The sequence below is a fragment of the Tetrahymena thermophila genome, assembly GCF_000189635.1.
Source record: "Tetrahymena thermophila SB210 genomic scaffold scf_8254666, whole genome shotgun sequence".
In the NCBI taxonomy this organism is placed as follows: Eukaryota; Ciliophora; class Oligohymenophorea; order Hymenostomatida; family Tetrahymenidae; genus Tetrahymena; species Tetrahymena thermophila.
Window position 1 is genome coordinate 337,034 of NW_002476433.1, and position 21,708 is coordinate 358,741.

The window sequence follows — 21,708 nt, forward strand, 5'->3', positions numbered from 1 at the left end:
ATTAATATTATAAAAAGGATTTATTTTTAAAATATCTTTATGCTTATTTGATCAAAATTTTAATAATTTAAACATATAGTAAATAAGATAGTAAATTAATCTAGACTTAATACTATTACCTGTAATATCAAAGATTTGGAATATTACTATTATCTTTTGGTCTTCTAGGCATATCATCATCATCTTCCACTGATAGAAAATCACTTCCTTTTTGATTGGTATATAAAGATTGCTATACATGCTTATAAACAGAGTCTACAGTGTTAAGGGTGGGGTCTTTTTAAGTATATTACACTGGTTATGTTTTTTATTAATACATAGGATCGTTTTCTTTCTTTTAGCTTGAATTGATTTTGTTTGGAGAAGCTTGGTTTCCATACCCATTTACAATCATGTTACCAGCCTAGCTGAGGCTACTTGATTAAATATTTGGTAAAGTATTATTTTAATTCTACTATTATAAATCTTCTTATCTCGAAGAGTATTAAAGTGGTCTATAAGTGCTGCTATTCGAATAGAAATTATTACTGCTATTGTTATTATTTATATTAAAATTGTTATTACTATTACTATTATTGTTATTACCCTTATCTAAGGTATAACGATTGTTAAGAATATGATTACGATTATTTTGGTTATTGCTGTTATCATTATCGTTTGCTTTTATTTATTACTAAGGTAGCTGAGCTGCCATATCTGGTTGGTTAGTTTGTTATTTATCAAATTTTTATTTGTTTTGTAATATTTAGCGATAGACGTCATAATTAGATAACTTGATTTATTTCATTTCGTCATTATGCTCGACATCTTATGATATTTAAGATTAATTTAAACTCTAATTTACTTAATCTTTTTTATAATTATTGATATGCTTATCTAATTCATCTAAAGTTTTATCAATAGGTTTTTCATTTTGTGAAATATTCTTATTTTACACTTATTAATTTGTTTGATTATTTGGTTATTCCTATTGGCTATTTTAAGGTTTAGGTTGATTTTATAAAGGTTAGTTCTTTGCATCTTAATTTTAAGGTACTGGTGTGTTAGGGTCTTATTTTTAACCTTCTATAATAACATTAGACTGATCAGCTTAAGCTTTATTTTGCTGTGTCTAATCAGCTAAATTTGTTGATGGTAAAGTTTAATTATTATTTTATGCAGAAGCTTAATGATCGTTGTTAGTATTATTTTTATTTGCAATACCGTTTTCTTCATCTTAATAATTATTAACAATTTCATATTATTTTCTTGGATTTTAGTAATATTGAATGTATGATTGTTGTTTATTATTTTGCTAATTAGCTTATTGAGATCTTTAATTAGACACAGGTGTTGGAGAATATTCAACATTTCCTCCTAAGTAAATAATTTTCTTTGATTAATCTAGATTAGTCTCTGTTGAAGAGTTTTTAGGAGAAATAAATTGAGTATTATTTAAAAAAATATTATCAGCATCTCTCTTTGTGTTTGGATTTTCCTTATGAACTATGTAATCATCAATATAATTTCTGTCTTTAATCATAATAGAATTTGTGTTGTCCTGACTTAAATTTTTATTAATATTTGATAAATCTTAATTTTTAGTAGCTTCATTTTTAGATATGTCATTTTTAGATTCTTCCTTATTTTATATATTTTCGTTTTTCTTTTCCAAAGCTTCTTTTTCTTTTCTTTTCCTTCTTTCCATGCAAATAATGAGTAAAACAACTAATATTATTACAATCAAAATGGCTAAAACAATAATCAATATTATCCACCATGCTAGTCCACTGTCTGTTGAGTTAAAGTTATTCACAGTAGTATTAATAGCCATTGAATACCAAAATCCTCCTACTACCTAGCTTTGTCCCCCTATTTATATAAATTACATAAATACTTAAAATCTTTTCATCAAATAATCTTACAAATAAATTAAAAAAACTGTTTAATAATAAATTTAAACAACAAGAAATAATTTTAGAAGAGCATAATTTATAATTTCATTCTAAAACTTTTATTTTGAAGTTTATATTTTTCTTTTAATTTTTGAATAGCTTATGGTTGATATTCATTTTTAATTAAAAGGATAATTTACATGTTTCAACACTTTGTGAGAATACAGATTGACTAAAAGTTGAGGTATTTATCCTTAAATTTGCAAATAAACTAGATCTAACATCATACCCTGTAAACCCTGAAATGCTTAAAATTTTAGAATTTGGATCTGTAGAAGGTGATAAATTCTTTGAAGTGACCTAAGTTTTTTAAAGCACTCTATTACTTTAAGTTGCATCCATCCATGGATTTGTTGTATCTATGCTTCCACCATTATAATTGTTTTAACTACCGTATTAACTGATACTCATATTTTTATCCACAACAAACAACGCAAATGATGCTTTGCTGATTAAGCCAGAATTCCATGCTGATATCGCTACACTACATCCATAAGTTTAAGCATCTGCAAAATTAATACTAAAAGTATCTGTTGACGATTGCAAAGAAGAAACTCCTATTAATATAAAAAAAATTTAATTTCATGTGAACTAAAAATAAAAAGAATCCATTTAACATAAATAATTTTTAGAAAGTTTAATTTTCTTATTACCTAAAAAGAATACTGCGATATTTGGGATGCTTGTGTAATTATTTTAAAATGTAATTGGAAAAGTGTCAAATCTAAATGATTGCTACAGACCTGAATTTGCCAAATTGATTCCATTTACTTCTTAATAAATAACTTCTGCATTTTATGTTTGCTCAAAAGCAATCCAAGAAACTCCTAGAGACACAGTTTCGGCATTAAATTGCACTGTATACAAGAGTTAAAACCCTTTAGAGGTGATCTAAGTTGCTTCTACTTTGTAATCTTATAGATTAGTTTTTTATACAGATATTGCAGAAAGATAAATCAAAACTTATGGAGTGCTTGAGTAGCTGTTTTAAAATTATATATTCACAGTAGTTTATCCAGGGCTTTTTATTGGGTTCTAAAAAGTTGAATTATCATAACCAGTTTAAAATTGTGACAAAATTTCTCTTCCATCAACAAATAAGATGAAGGATAAGAATAAAGCTATGATATTTATTAATAGTTTAGTCAGCTTTGAGCTTATCATATTTGTTTTCCTTTGTTTGTTAGTTTAATTAAGCTTTGAAAATATATTTACTTTAATAAATTAAATTAAGAATCTAGTTTTAATTGTATTATTATCTTGTTAAAGCTCAAAATTTTGTTTTTACTTTACATCATGTGAAGACTGAGTAAATAATATCCATTTAGATAATCCAAAGTAGAGTAATTCCTTTGGATCAGTCACCACAAAAAATTAATATTTTTTATTTTTTCACGTTTTGCATTAATTAATAATTATTTATTTTGGTTGGATATTTTTCCACTAAAATCTATATTAAATTAACAATAAATTATATAATCCATCTATTATCTGAATAAGATACAAATAGTGGTAAATCAAACAAAAAGTAATATATTGATTATCCTCTAACTTACAATTAGGAATATATTAGTATTTTTAGTTATTAATTTCATGTTTTTTTTTCTATGAAATTACTTGGGCTTATAAGAAAATAAAAACAACCTCAAGTTTAAAAAGTCTTCATATTAATTTAACAAAAAATTTAATATTTTTATTTATTTATTCATTCATTCATTTATTAAAAATAGGTAGATAAAAATGAGCATATTAAAAAATTGTTTAAATAATTTGGATTAATTTACAATTATCATTTAGATTTATTGATATTTCCTAAAATATTATATTAGTCAATTATATTAAATTTAAATAAAAGAACTTCTTTAATAATTAAATATATTATTATGAAGTACTTAAGTATGATTTAATATGTGGATTATGTATAAATAAATAACTATTATTAGTTTATTAATTATTAATTTTATAAAAGGATAATTAAGGAATAAATTTATACATTTAGTGATTATTTATTTTTGTAAGTAAAATATCAAATATCAAATGGTATTAAAGATTTTTATTAAAATAAATAAGCATGGTTATTAATTTTTTTAAAAGGATTATCTAAGATAAGTAAGATAAGGAAATATGCATACATATATTTATAAATATTTTTTAAATTAAAATTAAATACACATCATTGAAGTATAAGTTTTAATGTTGTATTTTTGCTATTTATTTTAGCTATTATTTTAAATAAGAGTTTTTTTTAGGATTATTTATTTATTTATTAATTCCCTTATATTGACTATTCGTTTTAAAAATTGTTTTCAAATAAAATCTGAGATTTTATGATCAAAAAATTAGTTTTGTAAATTAAAAAGTATATTTTTTGTTCCTATATCTAAAAATAAAAAATTGTATTTATGATTTTTTACATCTTCTTCATAGCTCAACCAAAATAAAATTATAAAAATTGAAGAACTCTTCAGTCTGATAATACTCCATATGATTTAATCAAGTATTGCTATATAGTATCAGTTGCGATTCCAAGTGAGTAGAGCAATATTAGGATGACTGTAAAACTAATTAATACTCCTTAAAGTAGAATATAGACAAGATTTATTAAGCTGAATTCATTATCACAATAATTTTTGAAATGATAAAAGTTAACAGATAGAATAGTTAATAAAATAAGTTCAGCTATTATTTAAATAAGTCGATACCCGCTAATAAATCTTTGCAAAGGTTTCCATGCTTCAATTTTATTGTGAGAGCTAGCATACCAAGCTATATTCATATATATGAATATTATAGTTGCAAAGGCAAAATGAAAAAATCCAATAAATTAATTAGTATGAGATAAAACACTGCAAGTAGGTATGCTGATGCTAGATAAAAAAAGAAACACTCCTCCCCAAATTAAACTATAGAGACAAGATAATACTAATTCATAAGTATAAGAAGGCGGTTTATCTTAAATAATTTTTTCTCCATGATCTTTCATTGATTTCATGAACTGCTTTAGAAAAGCTTACTGTTTCTTACTTTCATCTTCCCCCTTAGGAGAAAAGTCACTTTCACTGCTTTCAACTTCAAATTTTCTTTTCTTCATTTTTAAATTTTTACTATGCTCTCTACAGAGTAATCAAAAATAGTTTATTGTTTAGTAAAGGAGCTTCTTTTTAAGTATTGATATTATTATATACAAATAATTGAAAATATCAACAAAAGATTATTTATAAGATAAAAATTTTATCTAAACAGCTTAGCTTTCTACCTCATAAAATAATGTATTATCTCTTACTTTAAACAATTTCTTTCTTAAAAGATAAGATAATATTTCTTGTAAAAATATTTAATATTAATTGTAATAAATTAAAACATTAAAAAAAAATTAATTTTAAAGTAAATTATTTTTCTTGTAAATTTTATTTGCTTACATATAATAAATAAAATTCCCTCTTTTTTACAAGCAGATTTAAAAATTATTGGTATTAAATTTGACTTATTTTAGTAAATAATTATTTTAAATATCATGAAAATGCATTTTGTTATTTATAAATAAATAAAAATTTATTAATTTTTTATAATCATAAATTTAAATATTTAAATTTTTCTAAACAAATTTGGAAACTAATTTTTTAATAGTTAAATTAAGTTAGAATATATTCATTATTGTTAAATTTGTTAAATTATTATTTATAATCAAAAAATTAATTTAATTTTAAGTTTTTTTTTGAAGAACTATTTTTTGTTCAAAATATTTTGTTTTTGCTTTTAAAATTTAAATTGAGTTATTCTAATATTATAAATTCCAATATTAACATAAATTAAAATTTAATCTTTTTACTAAAAGTAATTTAGTAATTGTTTTAAGTATTTTACTCTATTATATAATTCAAAAATTTAATGATTATTAAACAAACTTGGATTAGTTTTTAACTTTTCGTTAAGAATCAGTATTTAATTAATTAAAAAATAATTTAAAAATATCTTTTTTTATTTACATTTTTATATGATTAAGAGTTTGTGTTTTAACTCATAAAATATCCTACAATCAAACTCCGCTTTTACTCAAATGTAGAGATTTAGCTCTTTGCAATCTGTTAAGGGAATGAAGGATTTAGTTGGAAAGTAATAAATATTTATTACTTTTTCCATTTAAAAATTAAACTATTATAAAACTATAAAGTTAGCTTTTGAAGCATCGATTTATATTTGATTGCGGTGCTAAGGTAATGGAAAAGCATGGGTACTAGATGATTGTTTAAAATATTTTAGAGCATAAATAAGTTTTCTCGAGAACTTTAGGAGATACATCTGAAATTATTAATAAAGTAAAAAAAACTTATGCTCTCTTATTTTAATTTAGTCAACTTTAAATATTCATTTTAAGATTTTTATGAGTATTTTCCTTTTTTTTATATTGTTTCTTAAAGTTGATAAATTTTGGTTGATTTAATAGATAATTCTAGTTAATTTTTTTGAAATCCATTAAGATTTTATGTTTTTTTATCTAACCAATTTATGATTCATTTTATAAAAGGAAATGTATGGATTTACTGATTAGTCAGGTAAAGAACTTGTACTTAGACCAGAAGGTACTGCAAGTGTTGTACGTCATATTTTAGAAAATTCAAAGCACTTCGAATAGTAGCAGAAATATTATTATTACGGTCCTATGTATAGATATGAGCGCCCTCAACTAGGAAGGCAAAGATAATTTTACTAGCTAGGATGTGAATTTTTACATAAAGAGAATCCTAAAAATAGCTACTTAATAGATGCTGAGATCATTATAGTAGCTCATAAGTTTTTACAAAGGGTATTGGGCAAACATTCCGAATTTTAAATGGAGATCAATACAATAGGAGATGTTGAAGACAGAGTAAAATACAATTCAATTTTAAAAGAATACTATGAAAAAAATATACACAAACTTTCTGAATTAAGTAAAATGCGCTTAGAAAGAAATAATCCTTTAAGAATATTTGATTCTAAGGAGGCATAAGATTAAGATTTAATAGCTAATGCTCCTTAATTTTCAGAAAGTATGAAATAAGAAAGCAAAGAATACTTTAGAAATCTTTTAGAAGTACTAGATTCTCTTAATATTTCTTACAAGATAAATCCTTTACTAGTAAGAGGATTAGATTATTACTCACACACTTGCTTTGAAATCAAAAATGTTGCTCAATAGGGTAAATCTTAAGACACAATCCTGGCAGGTGGCAGATACGATCATCTAGCATCAGTTCTTAACTCAAAGTATAATTAAATAAAATATTTTTAAATTTTAAATACATTTAATAAAAACCCAAATAAAATCATAGTAGAAAAAAAATTTAATTTGAAACAATTTAAGTAAATTTGTAAAAAATAATTAGAATTTATGATCAAAGTTATAAATAACATAAGATTTATTTTTTTAATATTTGCTACAAATACATAATAAATAAATGGTTGAAATAGCATTTCATTTATATATCAAATTTTTTAAAAATACAAACAGTTATTTTATTTACTATTAAATAAAATTTTATAAATTAGAAACATTAAATAATATTTCAAATAATTTTAAATGATTTAATCTAATTTAAATATTCATATTTTATTGTTAATGATTTTGGCTTTTATATGGTTTAAGATAAAAAAGATATGAAGATTTTATTTATCTATCTACATTAATTTTATTTAGGATGTTTTTTATTCTTCTACTAGCACTTTTTTTAGCTATAAGTTGAAATTATATAGAATTTATTTGGATTAACTATATATTCATTTTCTCCATCATTGCATATGTTGGATTCACCAACACTAGAGTATTTTTCCATCTATAGCATTATTTCGGTTTGCTATTAGATTTCTATTTATTACGACTATTTTAATACAAGATAGAGGAAAAATAGAACAAGTAGCAAATTCTCCTTCTTTATATAAGATATTTTGTTCAATATATAATTGTTTTATGTTCACTTTGTTAAACCACATTTATACATTTTAAATTTTATTTTAAATTATAGAGCTACCAACTTAAACGGAGTAGGCTTTGCATGTGGTATCGAAAGAATTGGCTTGCTCTTGCAAGACGATGATCCCAAGTTAAAAGAGTTTGAGAAGAAAAAGATTAAAATAGGAATTGTTCCTGTCCTAGGAAAATAAAATTTAAGTGATGAATTTGAAAGAAATCTCAAGCTATATTGCGTCAATTTAATGAATTCAATCTCTGATGATTAAATTGAAGTCTAACTTGTCCTTCATACATCTAAAATGGATAAGTAAATGGAATATTTATTGAAGGTAATTACTATTGATATATTATTGAAACTAATTATTGAAAGCAAAAATAGGTTTTAGTTTTTAAGATGAAGCTTATTTGAAATAGAATGATTTTAAATTTAACATTTTTTGTTTAAAATAGAATGAATTCAAATGGGGTATTTTCATTGGCGAAAATGAGGTGAAAGAAAAAAAAGTGAGCATAAAAAATTTATTAGATCGCGAAAGTTTTACTATTGAACGTGAGTAGATAAATAATTACCAATTTTGAATATAAAAATAAAAATATTATATAGTATTTTTAACAAGATCATACGAAATAATAATCAATTATATCTTTGTTTTATTCTGCCAAAAAATAATCTATAAAAGTATTCATTTAGACCATTTTTGGAAGTGCTCACTCTTCTCGAAGGGTTAAATTTATATTTAAACTGTATGTTTGTGCGCCATAAAACAAATTTAACCTAATTTTCCTATAAAAATGCTCCTCCAACTTCATTTTTTATAATAATTAATAAAATAAACAAAATAAAAAAAAAAAAGTACAAAAAAAAACCTAAAATCTTAAAAAAGAAAATAAAGATTAGGATTTTTCTTTCGATCAACAAAGGAAAGCAAAAGGCCAATCTCAAATCCACATAAAAAGGTAAACAATTTGCACAAATTAATCCTCTTCTTTGAACTCTGCTATTACTTTGTGAAGAAATGTTCATACTATTAACTCTCCCCCACCTTCTTATATAAAGATTTTTATTCATTTCATTGTGAAGAAATAAAAATATTCATGATGATATAAATATGGAATTACCGTCTGAATTTAGATTGATGGAAAAATTTTGCTAAACTGATAGAATATTCAAACATTTCTCACAGTTAAATGACTGAAGAACGAACTGCTTCACTATTCTTTAGAATTAATTTCTTTACCTTCATTTTCTAATTATTTATTTTACCAAATATAGATTCGATGTATTCTACTGAAATCACTTGAACCTTCTTCTAAGAAAACAATCAAGAATTAGTCTTCTTGGTTAAAAAAAATGATCAGAAAAACTTTAAAACTCTATCTTTAAGAGAACCTTCCTTACAAAGAAGAAATGCTTTTGATACTCCATACTAAGATCTATGAGAAAGGTACTTAAACAAATAATTTAATTTATAAGTCTTAGAGAATATAGAGTGATGCTATATTAGAGTCATAAAGTATTATTTAGTATATCTTGTCGTGTATTTAATAAATGAATAAATAAATAAATTAAGTAGAACTTCTACTTTTTTAAGATTATTTATTTATTAATTAACTCTTCAACTGATGATAAATATTCCAGTTCTGCTGCTGAAAACAGCTTGAAGATAACTTTGCTTACCTTTCTGACCTTATACACTTCAAAGACTACTATTAATAATTATGATCCATCTCCTCTTTTTCTCTTTGATAATTCATTACGACTGATTACTAATATTTTATTCATTATTAAAAGGAAATAAATCTATCAACTAGAGGTATTCTCATATGGTCTTAAATGATAATGAAAGGACTAATGATTGATAATCAATCTGATACTCTCCCATAATATTAAGGTAAAAAATTATTTTTAGTATTCATCAGCTTGTTTAGTGATTGATAAATGATCAATAATTCTTTTATGATGATTTAACAACGCTCGTATGATTATGATTACATTTAACTGCAAGCTGAACAAAGAAAAGCCATCATATCAATCAATAAACGACTATGATGATTAAAAATTAACTTGTTAATAGCCTTAACTAATTTTATTTATTATTAAAAAGGTAAAAACTCTATTCTCTTTTAAGAAAGACAATAAAAGATAAGATAATTGCTACTCTAAAATAAAATCAGTAGAATTTAATTATTAAAATTATAACGGATCGCTATGAAGATACGATGACGAGAATGACGGTTTTCTTCGATTTGGGTACCAAAGTTCTTTTGGTATTTGATGAGAAGCGACCTCAACGTGATTCTAAATGAGGCATTTGACAGAGCACCGTTATAATAATATATTTGTTTAAATATTATTTCTACTGCCTTCTATTTTAGAGATCAGCTTATCTATCTTTTTTTCTACCTTTTTTCTATTAATATTTGCTCAGACTTTTTTCTAAACTAACTTAGATTAAATCTGATATGGTTTCTCAGAACTTTCAATCTTATTTGATATATCTTTCTTCTTCATAAAGGTACTTGATTACTTTTCATTTCTTGTTAAGCTTTCCCATTTTCTTGGATTTGTGTTTTTTCTGATGACTGATATAGCCGCCCCAGTAATATGCCTCCAGGCGTTGATTATAGGCTTGGTTCTGATAAATTAATAATACAAATTCAATGGAAATGAAGCTTAAAGATATTTAACCAATAAAAATGCTAACTTTTAATTTATTAAATAGGTATTTAATTAATGACTTTTCCCAATATGACATAATCAGTAAACAGCACACTTCTCATAAAAGAATATATATAATTGAAAGATATATTTATTTGATGAGATTGAATATAGTTGATGACAATCATATTTGCTACTCTTGACTCGAAAGGGGTTGATGATTATACCACCAAGATCTCTGAAAAAATATTCAATCTCTAATTAATCAAATATCATATCTAACTTTGATGATGAAGTTGCTGTTTATTGAAGCAATCTATCTACTAAAAGATTTTTGCTAATATTAATTTTTAATATTATTAAAGAAATTGCATGATTTTGGATTTGCTCAGCCAACATTCAAAAAATATGAAGATAAAAAAAAATCTGTGATTAATAATTAATAGACCCATAATCAATTAAATAAGGTAAATAATATCTTTAACTTAAATAAAAACAAATAATAATTAATTAATGATCTAAATTATTATGATGAGAAACTTCTAGTCTCCTGAACTAAACTGAAGAAGAAAATTTTCGCTCCTATCTGACATAATAGATCATTAATTTTTTATTTTATATAAAATTTTTTAATTTTAAATAAAAAATTAAAACAAATTCTAATTTATTCTCGATTATAAAAAAGGTATATATTTCACTTTCTTGAAACTTCATTCATTCTCAGATGCAGGGTGAGTAGCAGTTATGTATGACTTAAGATCTTCCTTCTTGTTGCTGTTTGTGATATTCACAAATCAATCATTTGATGGTTTGTTTAATGAATCTATTGTTTGATGGATAATTATTCATTCATTGATTGATCAATTTAGTGCGACTTTAAATGATGTTTTTAGTGTGTAATCTCTCTCATTAGATCCTCGGATCTATGTAGAAAATTTATCCTTACTGACTTGTCCTACTAATCCAATTAAAGCTTGAAAAAAACTATCTACCAACCAATAAATTGATTTTTTTACTATCATCTGATTGATTATAATAGCTAATATATTAATGAAGATCAGTCAGCTTAATTCTGCTCACTCTGCTTAGATCTCAGTTGTTTATAATGTACTTATTTTGGTTTAATTATAAGATAGTTGACTCGAACATCTCATTGGATTAGTTGCTTGTTAGTTTACTTCATCTTTAAACTTTAATTTGTAAGAAATTGTTTTCTTTTAAAATACTTATACTATATAAAAAAAAAATTGATTTTCACAAACTGATGAATATATTTGACTAGAGTTTCTGATCTTTATGATTACATAACCCTTAGCTGCCTGAACATTGTGAAAATCAATATTTTAATATATCAATTTTTACTAAATCGAAATTAATTGTAATTCTTTAAAAAAATAGATAAATGATAGTAAACTTGAGTAATTTTTCTCTTGTAGCACTAAAGAAAACTCAAAAACTCTCTTTTTGACTGAATATTTCTAATAAGAAGGTACTTTCTTAATTTATCTTTTAAATCTCATCTCAGAAAAAGTATTCCTTTTATGATAATATGATGATCATGACTGACACCTCTTGAGCGAGCCTTCGGGCATTGATCTTAACCAGTCCCTGATTCAATCATAAAAAGAAATACTATAATAAAGATGAAACTATTATATTTAAAGCATTTTCTCATTCTTATTTTAATCAAAATAGATTTATCTTATTGACAAAACTAAAACGAAGAAAGCATACACACCAAATAATAACCATATCATTCAAATAATAATTAATAAACACTAAAAAATTCAAAATTAAATATAATTCTAATTTAATATAAAAACTATCACTAAATGAATTAGTATTTATTTATATTCCATAAATTTTGTGAAATTTTAATTAAAATTTGATGAAATCAAGTAATTTAATATTTCAAGCTTTGATATATTTATATATATAATAATAAAATAATTTAATTATGTTAGATTAAATTTTGAAGCTAACAACTATTTTAATCAAATTAGTTTAAGTAATTATTTTGATTGAATTATTTAAATTTATAAATTATGAATTTAGTCTATTTATCCGTTTGCACAAAAAATAATACTTATATTTATTAAATATTGATTTTTGATATATTTCTGTGAATATTATTATAAGTAGCAGTATTGAAATTATTTATTAAATTAATTATCTTTAAAAGAATATATAAAAATACTTAATAATGAGTAAATTTGACAATGATTATTAAAATATTAAAAATGATATACTAAGAGAAATTAACTAATCACAGTTTTAATAAAGATAGTAAGTTATAATAATAGAATTTTACATAAAGAATTAACAAATTTTTAATTTCAAACATGTTTTCTGATTATATTAAATTATTTTATGTAGAGAGATATTGAAATTATAGTAGATGATTATAGATAGAGAAGATAAATCAAAGGAAATGGAGTTAAAAGTAATTAAAATATATATGTTAATGGATTCTAATTTCTATAAATTAAAATAAAATGAGGAATTTAAGATATTTTACTATTTTTAAAACAGGTAAATTCATTTGATAATAAAATGGTCAGTCTAAAGAATTTGCTAATGTCAGAATTAAGTCATACAAAAGAAAATTTATTATAAGAACCTAAGAAAATTATGAGAGACTTTGAGATAAACGTTAAGCATATTTATGATATGAAATTTAAGTCATTAGAAGCTTAGTTTATTGGAATTATGGATGAGCAATCCAAATTAAATAGACTGACTCAACTAGATTAAACTAAGAGGTAGGAAGAAATATAAGATTATTACAGTAAATTGGAAAGGTTTGTATAATAAAACTAAGATAAATTGGATCATAAACTTGGCACTACTATTTAAGATATCTTAGCAAAATTCAATAAAATGGAGGATACATTCCTTGAGCTTTTCAAGTAGAAAGAAAAGTTGTTTGAAAGAATGAATCTAGGATATGAGCACCTATTTTCAAATTAAGAAATAATAGAATCAACTATCAAAAAAATAATCTATACTTTAGATAGAAAAGCAGATAATCTATCAGTTAGGACATATCTAAAAAGTATTTTTATTTTGAATTTCCATAAAATCAAAACAAAAAAATTATTTTAAGTAAAATTCGTGATTATAAAAATTTTACTTTAAAACAAAAAGATATTAAAATTGATCTTGATACTAAATTCGAAGATTTTCAAAATAGCTTAGCTTTTCCTAGAGGAATAATTACGAATGGAACTTATTTACAAGATAAAACAAATTAATCAGCTGTTTTAGAGAATTTAAATACAATTAATATTAGTGAATTAAAACCATCTGAATCTGATAATTAATTGAATAAAATAATTTATAAAATTAACCAATAAAATTTAACTATAAAAAATATCAAAGAAAATTATCATGAACATGAAAAAAGGATTGATCATTTAGAGGAAATAACTATGAATTTAAAACTAATGGATTAAAATTCTTAAGTTAATTAATTACTAAATTTAAAATAAAGAGTTCCTGTTTTACATAGTGATGAATACCACATTAATCAAACTCCTAATAATTAAAAAGGCAAATTCTAATCTTTTAACCATAGTCCTTAGATTGATAATAGCTACTATTAGAACATTCCAACAGATTCAAAAAGCATTCATTAAAAATCAGATATAAAAGACAGAGATTAATTTTCTTAAAATAAATAAGGAAATTCGATACTAAATGAAATCTTTGGTAAAAAAAATGGTGATAACAGAGATTCAAAATCTAACCAAATAAATAAAAGTGACCATTCTAGAAATTTAATAGTAAAAACATAGATTTTTGTTTAAATTAAATAATTTTCCTAAATTTATGAATATTTAAATACTGACAAATGTTTGCTTAAAAATACATAATTACTTTTCTTAAATTTTTAATTACTAATATGTTTTTTTTGAATAATTTATATATACAAATAGTATGAAGCCTTTGATCAAACTGTATCTCCTTAATAAAATAAGCTGGATCATTAAAAAAATAAAAATGAATAAATTTAAAATAATTTACGTCAAAATAATTTCATGTAAGCACCTTCTAGCGAAACAATAGAAAAAAATGAAAAGCTACCATAAGTAAGATTTATTAAATATCTATTTAAATATTGAATATAATTTTAGTAACTTGAATAAGATGAAGGAGAGTAAATTGATTTTGCAAAAAGCAAGTTGAACAATCAAAATGAGAGTTTAGAAAAATTAAAGCTAGTTAAATCTGTGGCATAAGATAGAATGACATCTACAAACGTCCAAAATAGAATGAGATTAAACTTCGATTAAAAATAGAAGCTTAAATCAAAAGAAGAAAGCTAAAACAAAACTAAGAAAGAAGATAGTGACATTCTTAAAGAAGCTTAACCTCTTGATTAAGGTTTTATTGATGTAGGAGAAGATTTCTTAACTAACTCATTGAAAAAATCTTTAGGCAATAAAGATAATGATACATAAAAATCAAATAACTAAAACAAAAGACCTTAACTGTAGATAGAAGAAGTAGAATAAATGTCTTATAAAAATAAAAATAACAATCAAAATATAAAACAAACTGTTTCCCCTCCGCCAGAGGAAGACCAAGAGGAACTAATTACAGGTGGAGGAATTAGAAACTTACTTAATAAATCTAAAAATAGAAATGAAAGTAAAGATGATTCTCCAATAAAAAATTCATAATATAACAAAAAAAATGTAAGCAACTTTAGCAACTTAAATGAAATAGACCTATTAAATTAAGAATATAAAAACTAATTTAATTAGTCAAACATAGGTTCTAAGAGTTCATCTCTTGATAATAAATTCAATTAAAACAAAGTCAATTACTAAACCATGCAAAATAATAGCAATTTATATAGACAAGGAGAATATTATGATTAGCCTAACTCTTAAATATTTGAAAATCCTTTAGACAAAAGAAATCCACTTTTAAAGAAGCAAGGTAATTTTTATTTTATTTCAAAACTTTATTATTTAAATTTATAATTAAAGGAGAGATGAGCAATAGCAGTATTATGAGAGGAAATAAGTCTAACTTATCCAATAAATAAAATGATGTAAGTATTATTATTTAAAATAAAAGATACATCTAAATTTGTTTTATTAATTAAGCTACCACCATTAAACATAAAAAGTACAAAGGAAATCAATAAATCAAAAGGTATATAATAGATTATTATGTAATATTAAATTGTTTTTACTTTAAAAAAGTTCTTCCTTAGAGAAACTAACTGAATAAAGGATTAAATTAACAAGGTAATTTGAACAACAAATTTGGAAACTAATACTAAAATAGAGGGCCTGTAGATTAAAATAACTAATATTATGAAGAAGATGAAGAAGTAGTATATTAAATAGATGAAGATGGCTTCTTAATGGATGAAGCAGGTGAGTATTTAAGGGATGAATAAGGTAATTTTATTAGATTAACTCCTGATTAATTAGATAATTTAAGAGACTAAAACCTTGTTGTAGAGGAAGAGTATTACTGATTTAAAAATAAAATATCATACTAATTAATTAATTAATTTAACTTAATATATACAACTTTATATCAATTTTATTTATATGTAACTTATTTGTTTTATAGAAAAAGTATAGTTTTAAATAGCAAATTCTTTTTAACTCTAATTTTATTTTTGCTTATTTATTTGTTTTTTAGTTTACTGCTGCTATTTTTACTCAATTAATTCAAGATTAAAATTTGTAATTAAAACATTAAATAATATTCTAATTAAATAAATAAATAAATAAATTCGAAATAAAGAAATTTTCTTTTTGTCAAAGTTAAAAATTTATTTTATTTAACTAAATTCACAAAAATTGCGATTCATAAATAGTTAAAATGACTTAAATTTAATATCTTTCTCATATTTACAATCATTATCTATCAATTAATTTTTATTTTTACTAAAAAGTGAATTATTTTACTTTTTTTATATCTTAAATTTGCATTAAATTAAGTTAAAATAAAGTTCTTGAAAGGTTTAAAATTTTAAATTTATCACAATAAAAAGTTTAAATCTTAAAAAAAAATGTGATGAAAATTAAAGATTAAATGTATTTTTAATAAATTTAAAATTTACAAATAAAATTTCTACATAAACTATTTAAAATATAATGATTAAACTATTTTTGAATTTATAAAATCAAGCCTCAATGTAAAATTTTACATATCCTTAGTCTTTTTTCATCCAATAACTTTATTACTTTAATAAAATTAATTGATCTTTATTTATTAATTTGCCAAATTATTTTTTTGTAATTTAGTTAGTGCAAACTAAATTTTTTTATTATACTTTCAAAGGGACATTTTCTTGTATATTTGAAATTAGGGATCAGTTAAGTCAATACGAAGCTCTTCTAATGGCTTGTATCTGAACACTTTTGAGGAATCTTCTGGTTTGGCTTTGTATAAAGAATAGTTATGATTTAAAGGTATTTCAAGCATAGAATAGTTGGCTACTATCAAAAGATTATGTGCACCATAAGAACTGCTTGCAATTTTCATGTCATACTAGAATACAGTTGTAGAAGAATTAAATCTGACATAAACATAATCTTCTTTTAAAACAAATTCACCATAATTTTATTACTTATCTTAAAGATTAGCTAACATATTGCCATTATTATTTAATTAGTTCATTTCATATTATTCAGCTAGGTAGTAATCTTAACTTAAACTTTTAATAATAGCATCTTTTTTTAGTTTTTTATTTGAAAGTAAAAAGAACATTCTACCATCTGGAAGGAATCTGAAATACCTGTAATATGTTATCTCAATTAAAGGAGTAATAGTATGATGCAAATCCTTTTCTCCGATTTTGGTGTATCTTTCTTTACATATATAATATCCTCCAAAGTGGATACGAGGAGCCTCCATAAACATTGTATAATAATTATTGAATTTTTGATAGAATTTAGCACTAGTTTTGTAAAGAAGATGCACAGGTTTGTCAGAATTATAGCAGTTCCATGCAACTTTACGCACATCTTGATTTACCCTTAATCTTAGCTCAGGAGAATAGTTATAAGGATGCTCATTCATAATATCTTATATAGAATTGAAAGCTGTTTACAATGGAAGAGAAGGTACTTCCTTGTACAAAGCTACACAAAACTTTTTAAATATTTGCTTATTCTTTGTTGTGATCAGCTATCTAAATTTTTTGCATGCAAATGAAAATTTAAATAAAGAATAGCAGTCAAGGTAATCAGCAATATCTAAAATAAAGTGATCAGGTACTTTTGTAATTATTCCTGGCTCAATAGTCTTTTATTCTATTTATTCCTGAATCTTTTTTTTCAATTCCTCTTCTCTCTTTGCTTCCTCTTCTTTCTCTGCTTTCTCAAGTTGCTCCAGTTCATTCTATTTCAAAAGTAATTTATTTTTTATTGAAAATATTATCTTTAAATTTTTTTTTAATTATTTTAAAATTGAGAGTTAAAAACAAATTATATTTAAGACTTCAATAATAAATGAGCTACACTTTTATATTTTTGAAACAATAACAATTTCTTGAAGTTATTCTATTGAAAATAATCCAATAAAAATATTTGATATAAAAAATAAATATCAAATTTAAATTTTAAATTATGATGAATTTACTGATTTTATTTTCTATTTTTAAAAACTTTGTTTAGTATTTATTAAATTAGAAAATGTGTAAAGTAGTAGAATCAAGAAAATTTATTACAATGACAAAATAATAATAAAGAAATGTAATTCTTATTTTTTTCTAGATTCTTTCTAATTATTTTTTGGATAAGATGAAGAAACTAGAAAGAATATTTGAAGTTAATAAGATTGAAATGAAAAAAGAAAAGTCAAAATCCTAATTTGTATTTTTTAAATATATTTTACTTTGAAATTAGATAGAATGCTTTCTATATGCTACCAAGCAGATTTAGGAAAACTCACCATATCTTTTAAGAGCTTTTTAATACGCACCTTTTTAGTATGTTCAATAACTAATTATGTTTTTAGCGCATTAAATTCGCAAAATTCATAAATTAGCCAGAGCTCATGCTTTGGTATGTCTAATGTTTGCTCTTAAATTTGTTTAAATTTTTTCTTAATACCAAGTGATTCTTCCTTAGCTAAGACTTATTCAATTTATCTCTTTTCCATTTTAATATTTTATTTTGTGCAATTATTATTTATAAATATTGAATATTTTTAAAAAGCGTGATATATATATATATTTGGGACTTTTTATTGTTTTCAAATTTTTAATTAATTAACTAATTATTAAATTATAAACAGCTTTTCATATAATTCTTATACAATATTAAATATTCATCAAAATTTATCAGAAATATTATAATAATTCTTCTCATGTTTAGAGTATGAAAATATGTTATCTAAAATAATAAAACTTTATATTTGTTAAGAATTGTAAACTACTTTTTAGATGATAAATATCTTTTAATATTTTTAGTAGAAAGTTTTGTCTCAGGAGTTTATGCGGATTTGGTCTATTTGAAAATATATTATGATAAAAAGAATAAAGAAGTAAAATACAAACAAAATACCATATAATATAATTTTTTATTTAGAATAAAAAATCTAGCTGATTTATTTCATTTTATAAGCATTAATTAGTCAAACATATTATTTAATTTGTAGTTTATCCACTTAAAAGTTTCCTTTTTCAAGTTATTCATTATAAATTTTATATCATTCATATAAAAATAAAGAAAATTTACTCATTTTTAAACAGTATTTAAAGGAACCCAAGATTTAAAATTTCATAACATGAAATTTTGTAACTAAAATATGCTTAAATTCATATCAATAAAATAAAAATTAACATCAATTATGTATATTAAAAATTATAGATTAAGTGAAATTGTATCAGTATAAATCAAGAAATGGATATTATTTGAAATAATTCACTAAATTTTAATATTCTAAGGGTTAAAAATATATAATTAATATGAAATAAATAATGGAAATAAAAAATAAATTTTGAGATAGTTGTACTGTAATAAATTTATAATAAATTTGTTAAACATTTTATTTTTTTTTTATATTAAAAATTTTTATTATAAACTCAAATGAAATATGGACAGAAATATAAATAAAAATAGGATGATACATTTTTCTAATTTTAGCTATTTTATATTATTTTATTTACATATTTCACTTTCTTTAATATTTAGCTTTTTTAAGTTATCTTAAATGAGGATCTCTAATTTATGCTTAAAGTAATACTTTTTCTTCTTGCTCTTCTGATTCTTAATCTTAATCTGAAATCTAATCAGCTATAATTTCAATCTGTTCTAACTCTTAACTAACTTCTTTTTCTTCCTTTTCTTGTTAGATTTATTCTTAGATACCATCTGACAGCATTTAAATATCTTCTTAATCAAATACTTCCAGATTTTAATCATCCTAGTCTTGATAATTTAACTCATTTTTAGGAACATCATCTTATGATAAACTTTAGTTTGTAATAGATTCAGTTTAACCTTATATACTAAATTCATCCTCAGCATTATCAATTAAAATAGTCGATCCTGATTCTTATTCTGAAAAAGTATCTTTTATTTCTTCTGGATAACATTTATTGTATATTTATTATACTTCGTCAGCTTTTTATATTAATTTGAATCTATTTTAGCTTAACTCATCCTACACATTTTCCAAATTATCTATATCTTGAATAAAAGATCTAAGAGAATTTAATACTTTTCCATAATCATTATAATCTTAAAACCCCTCTATTTTGAAATAAACAAAATAAGCTATTAAATTTAAGTTATTTTTTTTAATTTTAAAATAAAATTATCTTTCAGTAAAAAAATATTTTAAAATCTTTATGTTTATTTTTTTGCTTTTGTTTAATCTTATTACTATTACACACATTATTAAATATATATTTACCTTCTTACAAAGTATCAAGATAGGTCTAAATATTTTCTATTCTTGAAAGTCTTTCAGTCAATTCATCAAGAGTTAAATCTACATTAGAATTTCCATTATTCATTTAAATTTCTGAAACCGAATCAGTTAATTATGCTGATTTTTTTGTGAATCATTTAAATAATTTAAAATAGAATAAATGCTAAATTACTTTGATTATCTTTTTATTCAACATATCTCTATGATTATTAAATTGTGTCAGCTAAATCAATTAATGTTTATTTATACTGCTAAAGGGAGTCTGTGCTTTGTGTAATGCGAACCCATTCATCTAATTAATTTAATGTTTAAGATATTTTAACTTCAGTTTCACATTATGGCTGGATAAAGCTGGTAGTCTGTAAATTTATGGCGTCTTCGAATTTCAGAATGAGCTGTATTTACTTCAAACAGATAACACTTTCTTTGAAATAATTTATAAAAATAATATAATTACCATTTTAATTATAAATAAATATAAATACATTGCAAGCAAGTAAACACAAGAACGAAAAATACGATATTCCTAACATTCTTAGTCATTTTACTTACTAATTTAGTTATTTTAATTTTTTTACTCTTTCCTTAATTAAAAATTAATTGAAACAAAAAATTCATTCGTTTTTAATTGTATGCGATGAATAATAACGTATATCTTAAAGAAAAATAATCTAAAATGCAAAAATCAAATTCTATTTGTATTTGCATGAAAATTGTAATTTATTCATATTTTTATACTTTAAACTATAAACCAATCATTTAAAAAATATTTTGATTAGATTAATTTAAAATTTTATAACTCAGTTACTTAATATTTTAAATATGCTTGAATAAAAAATAAAATAAAACATTTTTGTTTTACCTTGAATAAATTTTAAATAATTGGTTTAAAATTCAAGTGAAGTCATAATTTAATATTTATTAAATCAAATTTAATCAAAATAAATAAAGTTTAAGATAATTAAGCAAGATATATTTTTAGTGATTGCTATTAATTATCTCAAATCTTAAACATACTTCAAACAAAGTGAAATATTTTTTTTGGGTAATTTAATTTTCTATTTAAAACGGGTAAAATTAAATTTATTAAATATTTTATTTGCTTAGTTGAGGAAATGAGTATTAGATTGCATCATCTGGAAGACTTATTGCGAATAAAAGATTATAAAACTTCTTTATTTGTTTATTTAAAATATTTTTTTAAATAAAAAATTATTTGATAAAAAATACCACTAATTTTTATTTAAATTTTG

General features: G+C 22.4%; 7 protein-coding genes across 7 annotated transcripts; 3 read left to right on the forward strand and 4 right to left on the reverse strand. All coding sequences in view use genetic code 6, as the record gives it.

Moving 5' to 3' along the window:
* Positions 1-127: 127 nt before the first annotated feature.
* Positions 128-3,152, reverse strand: TTHERM_00401960 (fibronectin type III, carboxy-terminal domain protein; the record flags this gene model as incomplete). Its single annotated transcript, XM_001014070.2, has 3 exons — positions 2,588-3,152; positions 2,075-2,491; positions 128-1,851 (listed from the first exon to the last, which is right to left on the reverse strand). Exons 1-3 carry the CDS (start codon positions 3,096-3,098, stop codon positions 128-130), a joined length of 2,652 nt encoding a protein of 883 aa, XP_001014070.1. The 5' UTR covers positions 3,099-3,152.
* Positions 3,153-4,398: 1,246 nt separating this feature from the next.
* TTHERM_00401970 (transmembrane protein, putative) lies at positions 4,399-5,025 on the reverse strand (the record flags this gene model as incomplete). Its single annotated transcript, XM_001014071.1, has 1 exon — positions 4,399-5,025. One exon carries the CDS (start codon positions 5,023-5,025, stop codon positions 4,399-4,401), a length of 627 nt encoding a protein of 208 aa, XP_001014071.1.
* Positions 5,026-5,991: 966 nt separating this feature from the next.
* TTHERM_00401980 (histidine-tRNA ligase) lies at positions 5,992-8,463 on the forward strand (the record flags this gene model as incomplete). The annotated part of the gene is made up of 5 exons (XM_001014072.3): positions 5,992-6,047; positions 6,106-6,250; positions 6,460-7,181; positions 7,937-8,213; positions 8,335-8,463. 5 exons carry the CDS (start codon positions 5,992-5,994, stop codon positions 8,461-8,463), a joined length of 1,329 nt encoding a protein of 442 aa, XP_001014072.3.
* A 213-nt stretch (positions 8,464-8,676) lies between these two features.
* Positions 8,677-9,744, forward strand: TTHERM_000401999 (histidyl-tRNA synthetase family protein, putative; the record flags this gene model as incomplete). The annotated part of the gene is made up of 3 exons (XM_012797230.1): positions 8,677-8,841; positions 9,158-9,329; positions 9,677-9,744. 3 exons carry the CDS (start codon positions 8,677-8,679, stop codon positions 9,742-9,744), a joined length of 405 nt encoding a protein of 134 aa, XP_012652684.1.
* A 2,968-nt stretch (positions 9,745-12,712) lies between these two features.
* TTHERM_00402000 (endo-1,4-beta-xylanase xylA, putative) lies at positions 12,713-16,177 on the forward strand. Its single transcript, XM_001014074.2, has 9 exons — positions 12,713-12,829; positions 12,920-12,986; positions 13,076-13,598; positions 13,691-14,328; positions 14,482-14,634; positions 14,680-15,490; positions 15,541-15,605; positions 15,661-15,709; positions 15,760-16,177. Exons 1-9 carry the CDS (start codon positions 12,747-12,749, stop codon positions 16,038-16,040), a joined length of 2,670 nt encoding a protein of 889 aa, XP_001014074.2. The 5' UTR covers positions 12,713-12,746; the 3' UTR covers positions 16,041-16,177.
* Positions 16,178-16,849: 672 nt separating this feature from the next.
* On the reverse strand, positions 16,850-18,679 carry TTHERM_00402010 (F-box protein; the record flags this gene model as incomplete). Its single annotated transcript, XM_001014075.1, has 2 exons — positions 16,850-17,917; positions 18,413-18,679. 2 exons carry the CDS (start codon positions 18,677-18,679, stop codon positions 16,850-16,852), a joined length of 1,335 nt encoding a protein of 444 aa, XP_001014075.1.
* A 1,014-nt stretch (positions 18,680-19,693) lies between these two features.
* TTHERM_00402020 (transmembrane protein, putative) lies at positions 19,694-21,052 on the reverse strand (the record flags this gene model as incomplete). Its single annotated transcript, XM_001014076.2, has 4 exons — positions 20,941-21,052; positions 20,628-20,879; positions 20,438-20,572; positions 19,694-20,274 (listed from the first exon to the last, which is right to left on the reverse strand). The coding sequence occupies exons 1-4, from the start codon at positions 20,996-20,998 to the stop codon at positions 19,694-19,696; spliced, it is 1,026 nt and encodes a 341-aa protein (XP_001014076.1). The 5' UTR covers positions 20,999-21,052.
* Between the last annotated feature and the right edge of the window lie 656 nt (positions 21,053-21,708).